Consider the following 15,606-nt stretch of genomic DNA (forward strand, 5'->3'; position numbering starts at 1 on the left):
AATATATATATATATTATAATATATTGCACAGATACTTTTTGAGTACCAGTGCAGATACTTGGCATTTTCATGAGAACTACCAGGGTTGCAGAGGTTGCAGCTGGGACTTGGCTCTGGCCCTCCACCACTGTCCTAAAATCATTGCTCTGTATTATTTTAGAAAAACTGTCACATGACAATAAACAAAAATGTATCAGTACTCGTACTTGTAAGTACTCGGCAAGTACCAGTACTCGTACTTGCCAAACTGGTATCTGTGGATCCCTTTATTTATATTTATAAAAACAAAATCGTACATTAAAACAGAGATGTACAAATCCCAGGAGCTCCGTGTGCTTCTTACAAATGACAGCCGCCTCCTAATTTTTGAATTTTTCTCTAGTGTAGTCTTGGAGCTCAAAAGTATCGGTACATGTACTCGTACTTGTACCGAGTACTGTACTTGGTATCTGTGAAACCCTAATATATAGAAATAATGTGTGTGCTTTAAGCTGCGTCTCAGGCCATTCATTTGGAATTTTGCATTCTGGCGTGCATGAGTTTGTTCTGTAAATGAATGTCTCTGTGATGGTAACTTTTTCATTCAGAATAATTTCATATTTTGTGTGTCTCTTAGCGGTTGTTGGAGCCGGAATCGGAGGAACATCGGCAGCCTATTTCTTACGGCAGAAGTTTGGGAAAGATGTCCAGATTGATATATATGAGAAGGGCGATGTGGGCGGCCGACTGGCTACAATCGAGATGGAAGGGAACCAGTATGAGGCTGGGGGGGCAGTGATCCACCCCTTGAACCTCCATATGAAAATGTTTGTTAAAGAGCTGGGTAAGTCCGTGTACACTAATCTCATTATTGCATGTCTTCCACATCTCCGGATTATTTTTTAACTGGTTTTCAACTAACCAGGACTCTCATCTAACCAGAAAAATAAAATCCCCTGTGTACTGACTGTTCTGCTGATCTGCGGCATGTATTATCCTGGGAACGATCGTGTGTCTATCTGTCTTAATTTGCTTTTGATTACTGCATGTCAATATTAATATTAAGCTAACACAGAGTTTATTATGATATGGTATAATATAGGGAATGGCATTAGTTAGACCTAACTTTCAAGCAACCAGAAACTAAATTTATCCAGAATCTACCAATCCCCGTGGATGCTGGATAACGGGGAGTTTACTGTAGTAATAAACCCTCGCTGTAATATTTTGTTTTTGCTTTAGGTCCACCAAAATGTGAATATAAAATATATACAAAATGTAAACTCTTTATTGTCTTTGATAAGCTTCTTGCTCGAGTCTTTTCAGCTGCGCTTCTCTGAACTTTCAGTTTGAGAGTGCGCACTGTTTGAACGGCCATAGGTTCAGGGACTACATATCCCATGATCCTTTGCACTTTTTTAGATTAAATGCTTGCCTCTATGTCAATCAAAGCCACTAGTGCAGGGGTGGGCAACTCCAGCCCAGCAGCTGTTCATGAACTACAAATCCTGTCGTGCCTCTGCCTCTAGGAGTCATGCCTGTGGTTGTCAGAGTCTTGCAATGCCTCATGCGACTTGCAGTTTGGAGATTGTACAGTCAGATTGTAACGTGGTGGCCTTTAGAAGATGGTAATGGTCCTGGCTTGACACACAGCCTTCTAATGCCCCTGCGCACGTTGGCACCACAGAATGGAGTCTCGGCCAAGGGCGTGCACATAAACAGGCTAGCTAATGACTATAGAATCCATCATTCAGCAACAGAGTGGACATGATGGGGAACTAGTACCTCTGCATTCCCATCTGTCAGGGTACCGTGCGTGGATGACCAAATTAGTATGACCACACTAGATAAGGTTATAGGCACACAGTTTATTAAACGGCAACACAAAAACCCCACCAACCCCCACAAGTATCAAACAATACCTCAGGAAATACAAACAGGGTATACAAGCCAGGTAAACCCAGGGAGCCGGGCAAGACCAGGGGAGCTGGGTCAGGGTGCAGGCAGGTAACGGGATACTGCAAGTAGATAACAGGGCTCTGGACACAGGACTCAAGCTGGGACAAAGGGTCAGGGTGCAGGCAGGTAACAGGGCTCTGGACACAGGACTCAAGCTGGGACAAAGGGTCAGGGTGCAGACAGGTAACAGGATACTGCAAGCGGATAACAGGGCTCTGGACACAGGACTCAAGCTGGGACAAAGGGCTTGAGTCCTGTGTCCAGTTCCAGGACAGTGGCAGGGTGCAGGCAGGTAACAGGGCTCAGGATACAGGACTCAGTCAGGGAAAGGTGACAGGATACTGAGCCACAGTCCTGACTGCAGGGAGGGATTAAGTACCCTCCTGGGAAGCACCAGGTCGTGGATAATCGCTGGCAGCTGGGAGACACCTGCTGGTCAGCACCGGAGTCGCAGGTTCCAGCACCACCCAGCGGTGGTCTAGTACCTGACAGTTCCTGGCTGCCTGGAGACACCTGCAGGCGAGCACAGGAACTGGAGGACCGGGCTCCAGCGCCACCTGGAGGTGCTCTGGATCCTGACACCATCAGGCTCCGCTAACACACTGTAGGAGTCCTGGGCCACTGCTCCTGTTTGTGTGGCAAGTTCAGTGGCAGGGCAGACAGCTCAGTAATGCTGAGCCTGTAATTTTATCAGGCTCAACGTTTCTAAGCTGTAGTAAGGATGGACCATCCGGTAAGGCCGCTCCAGCCTGAGTGCGTCTCCACACCGCAAATGTAGGGCTGCAACAACTAATCGACATAATCGATTATAATCGATTATTGAAAAAGTTGTCAACTTTTTCAATAATCGATTAATCGGCTTCCGATCAGTTGGCCCTGTTCACAGCTCCACACGCTGTGCGCCGCACCTCCTCCCCACCTCACGCTCGCCGCTGCCAGACCCGCCTGCCCGCATCCACACGCCGCACCTCGTCCCCGCCTCACACTCACCGCCCACCCACATAAACGATCGGCACAGGGACGCACAGGGAGATGTAGTAAGGAGGAGCAGGGGTGGGGTGATGACAGCCGCAGATAAACAGGTCCGATCTCAGAAGCAAGTTGCTGGAAGACTGCTCAGGTTAGCTTTTCCACACGTGGTGCTCTATAATGTATTGCTGGGATTTGTATTCCTCTATAGCTGATGGTACATTGTACTGTATATTATACATATGAATACAAATCCCAGCAATACATTATACACTGTATGTATAATGTATTGCTGGGATTTGTTGTACTCCTATATAGCTGGTGGTATTCTGCATTGCGTTGTATAGGGGAATACAAATCCCAGCAATAATATATTATACAGCGCAATGTGGAATACCACCAGCTATAGAAGAGTACAACAAATCCCAGCAATAATACATTATACAGTGGTGCAATGCTGAATACCACTAGCTATAGAGGACTACAAAATCCAGCAATAGTACATTATACAGCGCAATGCAGAATGCCGCCAGCTATTATGTACTATTGCTGGGATTTGTTGCAGTCCTCTATAGCTGATGGTATTCTGCATTCATTGCTGTATAATTTTACACTTTCCATTTCACTATATTGCACACCACACTATCTTTTTTCTTTTTTACTTCCACCGCTCCAAGCTTGCTCCTGTGATGGACTACAATCTCAATACAAACTAGTAGCCCATCACTGGAGCCTTTTTTGAACTCTATTTTATGGTTTATCCGATTAACCGATTAATCGAACCTAATAATCGACTAACCGATTTTGAAAATAATCGTTAGCTGCAGCTCTACGCAAATGCGTCGCGTATTGCGTTTCGCTTACTTGGTGCCTTTTGCCCATAGCATCCAATCAACATTTATTTAATTTTCTTCAAACCGCTTAGAAAATGGAAATCAAAAAGCTGATTGGATCCAACAGTTTTTCTCAGACACTCAGGGGTGTGGAAAATTAAAAATAAACTACTTGTCCAAGGCCTAAAGGGCTAACAAGCCCCTCTGTGATAGCATTTGGAGGTGCAGGTTCTCTTTGTGGAGCCTGCCCTCCAATACAGAATACAGCATTGTGCTCGATCTTCTGTACAGCCCGGGTCGTGACTGCTGAGACAGGAAGCTCTGTGTGTACAGCGCTCCTGTTTCACTGATCACACAAAGCAGATCGGAGAACGGACGTTCTCTGGTCTGCTCCGAGCCCTCCATCTTGGCGATGGGGACGGACAGGCAGGCTGCGGCAAGTAATCTGAAAGGCTGTATAGCCACCCAGATCACTTGTACAATAGGAGCGGCAGTTTCCCCGCTCTGCGTTTAGCCCTACTTGTCCTCAGTAGGGATATAGATCTATAGATATTATAAAAAACACTTGCCCCGGCGCCTGGAACAGCATGTCTCGGGCATCGGGCGATATGAATCCTACACCCCCTGTGACACTTCATTAAAATGTATCTAAACCCCCCCAAAATGTAATATATTGCAGATCTATTCTTTTATGTAGTGGCTGCATTAGTTTTTTTTCCCTTTATTTTCACCTGGTGATCTGGCCAGTAAGTCTGTTATTTTTCACTTCCATAAACAGGCCAATCTGTCCAGCAAAAGTGCCTCACGGAGGGTTGAGACAAACCATTTACCACTGTAAGTCAAGTCCATCTAAATCTGCTTGTCCATCTAACGCCACCCTCCCCATAGGGTGACATTGCTGATGTCCAAGGTTTGCTCCATTGCCCCTCCATAGAGTAGAGCCACCCTAAGACATGAAGAGTATTACTGGATCACCAGGTGAAAATAAAGGTAAAAAAAGCCTTTAAAAAAAAAAAGCAAACTAATGCGGCTAACACATATATATATAAGGATTGGTAAGCTGCAATATAGTAAACTTTTGATTTGGAATTTAGATATCCATTCATTTCCCCTGCAGTGTGAATTATACCATTTAAAATCATTATTTGGATTTACTGTATTTTTCAGTGTATAAGACTGTACTTTTTCTTAAAAATATTTACCTAAAAATGGAGGGGCGTCTTATACACGGGGGGCCGAGAGGAGAAGCGCGGTTGCAAAACTGCCGATACCTCTGCAAACTAGCCTCACGAGTGAAACTTCCGATTGCAGAGACAAGCTAACAGGTTTCCTCCAATCATGAGCCTTATGTACCCGACGTCAGCTGATGCTGCGAAGAGCGTGTAGCCAGTGCCCAGATGCAACAGGGAGCCCATAAAAATTTCAGAAAACAAAAAAAATCCAGGTAAATACCAATACCAGGAAGCGGCTGTCTTACTCTGCAAAATGTAAACTGGAAGTTATCAGTTATGCAAAAAAAGCATGGAAAATATTGATTTCTGAATTTTTGTTAAGAAAAGCGGGGGGCGTCCTATACATGGGGCGTCTTTATAGATGGAAAAATACGGTATATGCCTTTAGAAATGTCCTATAAATGCATATAATCACATGACCGTATGAATGAGGCCTAATATCACTGAAAGGTGCCAGAAGACCAGCAAGCTGTACGACATAACAAATGCTACTCCTGCTGCAATGAATCATGTTAGGTATACTGTGTAATTTGTGTATTTTGTCCTGAAATGTGTGCGTGGTTTCCTGAGATATGTTGACTATCGAGCAGAGTTGTGTACATTTTTATTCATTTGTCTACACAAGTATGTTTTTAGTGACGTGTAGTAATTACCACCAGGTTATCAGGTTGCACCAGCTTCACCACTGCTCCCTAAGGGACTCCATTATAAAAGCTGATCTTAAACAAAAGAGCATATTTAGAGTGGTCTACAATACATCCTGATATGGAATCATCTTACATCCGTTAGGGGAAACAAACATTTTTTTGCTTTTATTTACAGATATTGTTTCACCACTTCCTGGTTGAATGAGGCACTGGTGATGTATCCCTGGCCTCACAGATGCATCCTGGGAAGGTTACATCTCCAGTGCTTTCCTGACGGTCACACGTTCCAGAGTTCCAGGAACTAAAGGGAGATGACTTGATCTGTCCTTCATGAAAAAGGCCAACAGTAATAAGAGTAAAAAGCTGGAAATTATCTACAAGTATGTGTTTGTAGATTGTCATCACCAAACATTTCTACATGTGTATTTGTTGTCATTTTTAAGATAAGGGTGAGGCTCCTCCTTGAGGGCCGGTTCACACCACAAGGAGTGCGTTCCAGAGCGTTCGGCCTCTGGGTACACAATCCGGCCGGCACCCTCCGGTCCAGTGCGATCTGCAAAAATATGCTACGCGTTCAGGTGCCATGCCCCTGAACCCAGGGAGCCGGCCAGTTTGCCTTCCAGAGGCCGAATGCTCTGGAACGCATTCTTTGTGGTGTGAACCTGCCCCAAAGACTCAATATACTGCATCGCATCGTACTGCAGTTCATAGAAATGAATGAAATCTCCTTCTGTGACATTTCAGTAGTTAGGAAAAAAGGAAACCGTGTGATGCGTCATAATAAGGCAACACATGTCCCTACACAACAATAAACAGTGGGCATGTGTTATGCACAGCATAATGCGCGTCTGCTGGTGTCAATGGGCCCTTAAAGGGCAACTTCACTTCTAGTGTAATTGTCCCTTCCAGCTCACTCTCTTCTCATTGTAACCCACAGAGCAGAATATTTGCCTTTGGCCGCGCTCAGGAGATCTGGTTATAGGAATAAGTTAGGCCGGGACATGAGTGCGTAATTGGCACAGGACCCAACCAGGATTATTTTCAAGCAAAGGCGGTGTGGCGCCATTATTGTATAATATGAGGACCTACCTAGACTATCCCATTTATTTGTGTCCAGTCAGGCAGGTCTTTGCACCACATACATGTTGGGAGATCTAAAGGCGATTGTACAATCAGGTTGTAAGGTGTTGTGAGCTTTAACCAGTACATCAGCCCTGTTTACCAATCAGGCCTCTACTGCATTGTACAGTGCTGTCCATGCTTGCAGGAGGGACGATCACAGCAAAGACATCATCAATGTGGTGCTACTCCTTTATTTATTTTTTGCAGTCTGTGACAGAGGTGTCCTAAGCTGTATTCCTTAACTGGAGGGCAGAAAAGTGGGGCCACCCTCCTGGCTATGCTGCCTGGATCAGAGAACTCGCAGAACAGAATTGCAAATCCATTGCTGGGACAAGTAAAACAATTGACATACCATTTTGTCAGCTCCGTTTTACAATGACTGCACTATGACAACTTGCTTCCTGCAGACATTCCCATGAGCTCTACATGTGTTACAGGTCTGAGTGCCCGCACGCCTTCTGGAGATCTGCTGGGAATTTACAATGGGGACGAGTTTGTTTTTGAAGAGAGTGAATGGTACATCATCAATCTTATCAAAATGCTGTGGAATTATGGACTGAACTTCCTGCGCATGTACATGTGGGTGGAAGATATTTTGGACAAGTTCATGAGGTACGTGGTGGTAATATTTGTACTTTTAGTTTCTCCTCCTTGTTACTGGAAGATCTGGGTACATGACTGTGATGTATTCTGGTGTCGGGGGAATAACGTACTGTACTCTTCCATGTAGATTTTGGTAGGCCTATACACAGCGCTGCTGTTTTATTTTGGATTCTGTAGTTACATTGTGCTTAAAAGGTGGGTCAGGGCTCAGTATTTCTTGGTCTTTAAAGAAGCTGGCAGAGGAGATGAGGGAAGGCACAGGGCTGCATGGTGGAGCTGAAAATGTTCCATCTGGACCCCTGACATCGATGGGGGTTGTGCGGGCACTCCTATGTACACTGCTATGCCCAGCAGAGGAGGGAGCAAAGGGCTATACAGGGGGAGGTGACTTCAGTGCTGGCTGTAGTTCCCAATAGGAACACTTTGAACTGCCCTATCGCACTAACCCGTCCCCTAAAGTGCTCCGTTTTAGGCTAGTGTGTCCTGACAGGTATGGTGGGTGTACGGTGTGTGGTCTCTCCCTAGCCTGGGGTGGAGCTACAGTCAGTGCTGACCCAAAATTTAAATTGCATTTGTAAACTCCTGTGCAGATTTGAATGGGGCCAAGTGTGACATGCACTAGGTCCCCCTTGGGGGTTTAACCAGCATTTTAATTCATGTTAACAGGAAACGCTAAAAAGCAATTTTTCACTGGCTTACCTCCAGCTATATCTGAGACTTAAGGATAAAATCAGCACACTTCCGTTTCTCTTATGGAGTACCTCCTGTAAGTCAAATGTGATTGGGTGCAGCATCCCCTTTACTAAGTGTTGCTTTTGTTGTTGGCAGGATTTACCGCTATCAGACGTTTGACTATTCCTTCTCCACCACGGAATCCTTGCTGCATGCTATGGGCGGTGACGACTTCATCACAAAGCTGAATATAACCATAGACGAAGCGATGCAGAAATCCGGCTTCACGCAGAGGTTTATTGATGACATAGTGGGTCCGGCTATGAGAGTCAACTACGGGCAGGGAATTGAAATCAATGGCTTTGTAGGTGAGAATCTGTATTGCTGCTGAAGGAAGGATTTTCTGAGTGTTGTCTGTACTAAGGTAGGGACAGTGGACTGGAATGTGTTCCTTCATTAATGTATAATGGCTTTGGGTCCGTTTTCAAAAAAGAAAATATCAAAGCGCTAGAGGTATAGGCTGTATAGAACTCGGTACAACCAAGTATACAAGTGAGGATATAATCAAGTAAAGTGAAGGGTTAAGCAATTTGGCCTCAACCCGATAATGAATAAACGAATCAAAAGAAATCCTGCATGAAATATTGAAAAAAGGGAAACTGAATAACTCAATTTGGCCTCAACCCGATAATAAATCATTATTCATTATCGTGTTGAGGCCAAATCGCTTAACCCTTCACTTTACTTATTATATCCTCACTTGTATACTTGGTTGTACCGAGTTCTATACAGCCTATACCTCTAGCGCTTTGATATTTTCTTTTTTGATCACTCAAAGGATTCTATCCTTTTTTTCACAGCTGCTTTAGGTTTTAATAATTAATATATATTTATCTTAGTCATTATCCAGAAGCGCAGATTATTTATTTTACATCTTTGGGTCCGTTTTATTTTATATATTTGTATCCTTTTTTCTTTTTCTTTTCTTTTTTTAAACTGTTATGAAATCTTTACAAATAAAAAAACTCCTAAATGAAATTATTGGGTTTTCTGAAGAGAAAGCAGAGCGGAAGCTGATTATTACTCTTGTTCTTTTGTAATGTCTGCCTTGCAAAAAGGGGGTTGTCATTTCCTTGGCTGACTCTGCTGTATGGGTAATCGGCCTCTAGGCTCTCCAAGCAAAATGAACAGAAATGATTCATACTGACCTAAAAAAAAAAAAGTTTTTCAGAATAAGATAAGAAAATCTAAATTATTAAAATCACTTTACTATTCCTTCAATCAAAGGAAGCAACCTGAAGACCACTAATGAGCTGTGTGAGGTAAGCCGGTGCAAAATGAACGGATTGCTTTTTGTGTTTCGCGTTTTAGCTTTCCGTATAGACCGATCAGCCATAACCTTATGACAACTGAGAGGTGAAGTGAATAACATTGATTATCTCTTTACAATAGCAGCTGGAGGAGGGTGGGGTATTATAGGCAGCAATGAACATTTTGTCCCTGAAGTTGATGTGTTGGAAGCAGAAGAAATGGGCAAGTGTAAGGATTTGAGCGACTTTGACAAGGGCCAAATTGTGACGGTAATTGCTGCATGCATGTTCCAGGTCAGTACACTCAAAGGACTGAAACCAGAGATAGAGGGGCAGTTAGAATTTTTCATTGACTAGTTTGGACTATTTTTGTTTATCTTAAAATTCTAAACTAATATGTCCTCCTTGCTGACAATATATTTGAATATCCATCATTGGTCAAGATGCCTGCAGGTCTGAGTCATCAGACTAGATAACGTGTAGTCCACTGTTATGGTTCATCATTTTGGTTTTCTTTTTCTTGTCTTAGGAGCTATCTCTCTTGCTGGCACAGACTCTGGCCTGTGGGCAGTTGTAGGTGGGAACAAACTGGTTTGTAATGGCCTTATTTATGCTGCGAAAGCCCAGCTAATTAAAGGCACCGTCTCTTCTGTGCAGGAGAAAGTTCGCTCTACAAAGTCTGGTGAGTGGAACTGGCATGACTTCATGTCCACAGAATCCAAATAAATCTGCTTTATACTTCCATAGTGTCTATGTGGCAGTATGCTGGTATGAGATCAGGAATGGTACAAATGTATAATTGTATGTCCCACTGACCCCTTAGCCACTGGCTTGGAAATAATATGTGGTTCTCAGCTCGCTTTGATGGAGAACATGGCAGCCACATTCACACGAGAAAAAGCCGGCACGTGCAGCTCCCGGGAAGGACAGGTGCTGCGTGTGATTAGTACGCAGCTCCCGTCCTTCTCTATGGGAGTACGCCGCCCTACGCTCACCCCAAGTGCAGGTCCGTGCGGGTGTCCTGGCTCGGACGCAGCAGGATCCATCCTGTCAGAGTACGGGCAGACGTGCAGGGCGGATGAGCGTAGGGCGGCATACGGCCGTGTACTCCCATAGAGAAGGAAAGGGGCTGCAAATAATTTACACGCAGCACCTGTCCTTCCCGGGAGCTGTATGTGCCGGCTTTTTCTCGTGTGAATGAGGCCTATAGGTGCCAAGTACATATCCTGTTCTGAACTCCTGATATACAAAACACTCACTATAGCCAGCACTGAAATACACAATGGGATAACATGGGAGCAGCTCATATGCTCCCCCATCCCTGGGAGTGTCTGGCATTGTAGTCAGGAAGGGAATGTATGTAAGTTGGGTATATGGGGCTTTGGGGGATGCCCTTTGCAGAGACACTGCCACTTTTGCCGTGCATGGTGACATTGTTGAATACTTGATATTGCTCTTACATTTGTCAGTTAAATTCAGTATTACAGTATATTCATTATATTATTATTTTTATATACTAATCCCTTTTTTGTGTGTATGTTTTAGGAAATACGGTGAAGCTCTACGAAGTAAGCTATGCAACAGACACTGGGACTGGATTGGACATGTATGACATTGTAGTCATCGCAACACCACTCAACAAGGACATTGGTAACATAGCTTTTGTAGGCTTTGACCCACCAATCGAGACCTTTTCCAGACCTTACCAGCAGACGGTGACCACCTTCGTCCATGGAAAGCTCAATGCTTCTTTCTTTGGATGTTCCAAAGCAAGTCACTTTCCGCTATCAGAAATCTTAACCACAGATAACCCCAAACTTTTCATCCGCAGTATTTCAGCAGTGTCCCCGACCAAACCAGTCCCCGAATCTCACGTGTCTAAAGCTTCAGATCTCCGAGTCTGGAAAATCTTCTCTGCAGAGGTCCTAACCAATGAGCAGTTGCGTCAGCTGTTTGAGTCTTACCATGCAGTCAAAGTGAAGAAGTGGCTGGCTTATCCCAAATACAACCCACCAGAGAAATTGCCACCAATAATACTTCATCGTTCAATTTATTACCTGAACAGCATTGAATGGGCAGCCAGTGCCATGGAGATGAGTGCCGTCGCTGCCAAGAATGTGGCACTTTTATCTCACCATCAGTGGTATGAAAAGGCTGAACACATTGACCAGGAGAATTTAACAGAGCGTTTAAAGTCCGAGCTATAGATTGTCATTTTTGTTTCCATGTCTGACGTAATTAGCAATTTTATAAGACTAATGAAGACAAATCCACCTAATTTGGGATGTCCAATGCTTCATCATGTTTTTTTTAACCAAACCAAAACTTTAGTTCAGAGTTTAGTGGGGCAAGGTACTACTTCCCTGCTGGATTCCCTTAGTCTAAGGGTCCCCACACACCTTACGATTATCGTACGATAATCGCGGGAAATCCTGCGATCGTACGATGATCGCAAGGTGTGTGGAAGCCGTGCGACCTCTACTACTGTAAGGTCGCACGACTTTAAACTTACGGACATGTTCGAAAACCCACCGAGCATCGTACGATGTTCGGCGGGTTTGTGGCATGTCCGTGCGATAACAGCCGTACGGGCCGGTGTGCGCAAGCGCACACTGCCCGTTCGGCATTGCGGTCGTCGGAAGCCCGTCCCTCAGGGGGCGTGGCTTGCGATCATCGCAAGTACGATCTACTTATGCAAGATAGGCAGATCGTACGTTTTTTTAATTACCTTACAACCATCGCAAGACAAAAGTCTTGCGATGGTTGTAAGGTGTGTGCCCAGCCTAAGTCCAGCCCAGAGAAATGAAAGGGCTAGAAGCAGGGGTGGCCAAACTTTGCCCTCCAGCTGTAGAGAAACAACAAATCCCATCATGCTTCTGAAAGTCATGCATGTGTATGTCAGAGTTGCAATGCCTTATGGGACTTGTAGTTGCACGTACAAAATGTATGTTTATTTTCTTATAACAATCAAATGAATGTCTAATATTTAATGAGGAAATAATATATTTTGACCCTTAACCAATGGCTTGTTGCTCCTCCTTTTTGTTCTGTGCCCCCCCTACCCAGAGACTGCACTTTAGATCATATATTTTCTTGTCCCCTGTGAGATTTGGTGTATTTTTGTATACCGTGCCTCCCATCCATACCTACAAGAGCTGAAGGGTCATATCGTATTGGCGATCTTATCGCTGGCAGCATCAGCACCACGGCCCCTCACACCACCCCATGCTGGTGTAAGGACTTACCTTAAATGATGCAGCTTGATCCGATCATCTTCTGTCCATTTAGTTTTCAGAAGGAGCGCACGGTTCGGGTCCGGACAGAATCCGGACATCGTGTGAACAAGCCCTAAGCCAGTTCAACTTAACTTAAAGTAGTATTAAAACTTCCTGTCCCACTGTGTCTGTGCACGCTGCTCGCATTGACTTACACTGCCTGTGTTTCCCGGCCGAAGATCTCTACACCGGCCGCCCCATGATCCTTTGCGGCCGCCTGAGAATCTTTAGCACTTCAGATTAGAGCGAGCGGCAGAGACACAGCTGAGTTTTACCCTTTTTTTGGTTTTTTTTTTTTTAAAATGTTTTTGTTAGCAGTAGATGCATGCAAAGAAACCCAGAGGGTTCAATTATACTTTAATGCAGCTGGTTTTTTGGAGATTGACTTGAAAGGTGGAGAGCACACTGCAGCCTGCACACAGCGTATGTATGTTCTGCAGCTGGAGATAGAATCGGAGCTTTGAGTCCACGGAGCTCCAGGGGAAATTTTTTTTATTACCCCTGGTAGTGGGTTAATAAAGACTGGAAAAAAAATTAGTTATACTCCCCTGATGCTGTGAGCTGGCTTGTTCTTAAGACAGGTCCCTGAAGTGGTCTAAGGTTCTGTAAATCATCATGTCTGTACACTGTACAGACCTGAGGATGACTCCAATGCTACAATGGAGCAGGAGGGAGCGTTGTGACAGCTGGCTGGCTTAGAAGTTCAGGCGACACCTAGACAAAAATGAGTACATAACCTTTGCTGTGTGCACCCCACTGCAAGGGTTAACAACAAGTTTTCCTGGAGTTCCTTTTGCCCTGGTTAAACAAAGCACAATTTTTTATTTCCCAAACTATACAGCATTGTCGAAATGGAAACAAAAGATGGCTAGCTTTGAGCACTGCCTCCATCAGGGATCTCTCTCCGCATGGTGTGGCACAGAGGAAGCCGAATATGGGAGGCAATTGGATCTGGTTCACAACAGCTTCCGGTCTTGGAAATGTTATGTGCGTTGCTGTTGAACTGTCACTTATGTGTATAAAAAAAATATATACTTGAAAGATGCAGCTAGAAGTATTCTTTCTCTATTGCACTAGGGCATCGGTGGATAATTTGATATTGATTGCTACAATTCTGATTGATAGTATTGCGTTTGCAACGGACCAGGTCCCTCTGTGCCGGGATTACTCAATAATTAGCTGTGTGCGGGATAGGTCCAGCCCTTGCACTGATGGTAACACACCATGCACTTATTCTGTCTGATTTTCACTTTCAGTAAAGTTCTGCTGAATCCACTACCGTCATGTTTTCGGTTTTTGTTATTCCTGTGCCTCTAATCTGAAATAAAAGATTTACATCACTTAGAACCTTGTACCTGTTTATTTAGACCTGACATTGGGAATAGCTTGAGGTTGGAAATGGTGGAAAAGGAGTTCTAATTTTTAAAATGTTTAAATCTGTGCAGCCTTTTATAGGAGAGATGACTTCATTAGTGTTCTACTTCTCCTTTATTGTCTCATCACAGGTTGGTGTGGGTACTGGACCCAGATTTTAAAGGCAGTACAGGCTGCAGGGTCACCCGTGGACCTTGCAGAGGTACCTGGATCACAAGACTGCTGGAATTGGAATACTTCAGCAGATATGACAGTCACAAATTAATAAGACCTGTGAGATTTTCATCAACATTACATTTTCTACGGTTCAACTGCCTGACATTTACACTTGTAATATTGAGGGTCGGTTAACATCATATGCAGTGCGTTCTGGCACAGTTAGTGGCTTGAACGCACTGGGTCACATAATGAAAGCCTCCCTCGTTCTGGGGAGGGAGGGTACATGGTGGTACCATTCATGTCAATAGTACCGCAGACACTCCTCCAGCCCACAGCAGAACGCATGGTACAGCAATGCCCATGGGTCCGGTGCATGCACATTTCTTTCCAATCGCACTGCAGGCATTGCTGTACCACGTGTTCTGATGCGATAGTTGCACTGCGGGCGGGAGCATGTCTGCGGTGCCATTGACATGAATGGTACCAGCACGCCCCCTCCCACCCCAGAGGAGTCTTCAATTATGTGAGCCAGTGCGTCCGGCCACTAACCATGCCAGACTGCACTGGATATGGAGTGAACCACTTACACACTGATAACGATGTAGTTAAATGTGAAACTACACAATGTGTATGAAGAGATGCATGCACTGTATCTGCTGCATTATATTTCCTCCTGCTTTACTGTGATTCAGTACAATGGCACACGTCATCAAGCCCCTCATGTGGAGATGCAAGATGTCCTGCTCATAAACCTACGTGTTCCAACCTGGTCTGAATGATGGTTGAATACTCCCCCTGGCACTGGGGGAAGAGAAGAAAAACCCACCATAATTCCAAACATAAAACTCCCATTCTTCCCACAGAAGGGTGATTTTGCTTGCTGACTCTGCTCAGGCAGAGTACTGTCATAGGGGGAGAGAGTCCATGCTTAAAGTGACATTAAACCCTCAGATTTTTTTTTTAAACAATACTGTAATGTGTGCCTTACTGTAATCCATGGTTGTTTCCCTTCTCTTTGCTGCTCTTCCTTTTAAATCTGTATCTGTTCTCATGCTGGGGGAGAACTGACCTTTGCAGCTGACTGCCTCTTCCTGTAGTGCTGGCTCAGGTTGTGAACCTTCACACAGACACCATGTAGCCATTCCAGAGACAAGGCAGTCTACTGCAAAACAGAAGTTCTGCCCAGCTGGGATGAATTAAAGTGACATTAAACCCTCAGATTTTTTAACATAAACCAATACTGTAATGTGTGCCTTTACTGTAATCCATGGTAGTTTCCCTTCTCTTTGCTGCTCTTCCTTTTAAATCTGTTCTCATGCTGGGGGAGAACTTGTTTTGCAGCAGGACTCTGTCCTAAGAGCAAGACGAAAAGCACATACGATGCTTCTAAATCAGGGCTAGACACCCTTGGTGAAACTATAAATTCCATCATGCATCTTCCTCTGGCTCTCAATCTTGCAGTGCCTCATGG

General features: G+C 44.4%; 1 protein-coding gene across 1 annotated transcript in view; it reads left to right on the forward strand.

Moving 5' to 3' along the window:
* PCYOX1 (prenylcysteine oxidase 1) overlaps positions 1 to 11,567 on the forward strand; it is a 17,493-nt gene extending 5,926 nt beyond the window's left edge. Inside the window, exons 2-6 of the mRNA XM_018554411.1 lie at positions 618 to 824; positions 7,180 to 7,354; positions 8,174 to 8,385; positions 9,857 to 10,009; positions 10,873 to 11,567. Of these exons, the coding sequence (XP_018409913.1) occupies positions 618 to 824; positions 7,180 to 7,354; positions 8,174 to 8,385; positions 9,857 to 10,009; positions 10,873 to 11,534 (1,409 nt within the window). The 3' untranslated portion in view covers positions 11,535 to 11,567. The remainder of the gene's footprint in view (positions 1 to 617; positions 825 to 7,179; positions 7,355 to 8,173; positions 8,386 to 9,856; positions 10,010 to 10,872) is intronic.
* Positions 11,568 to 15,606: the final 4,039 nt, after the last annotated feature.

This window comes from Nanorana parkeri, unplaced genomic scaffold, assembly GCF_000935625.1.
Source record: "Nanorana parkeri isolate BGI_ZX_2015 unplaced genomic scaffold, ASM93562v1 scaffold157, whole genome shotgun sequence".
NCBI lineage: Eukaryota > Metazoa > Chordata > Amphibia > Anura > Dicroglossidae > Nanorana > Nanorana parkeri.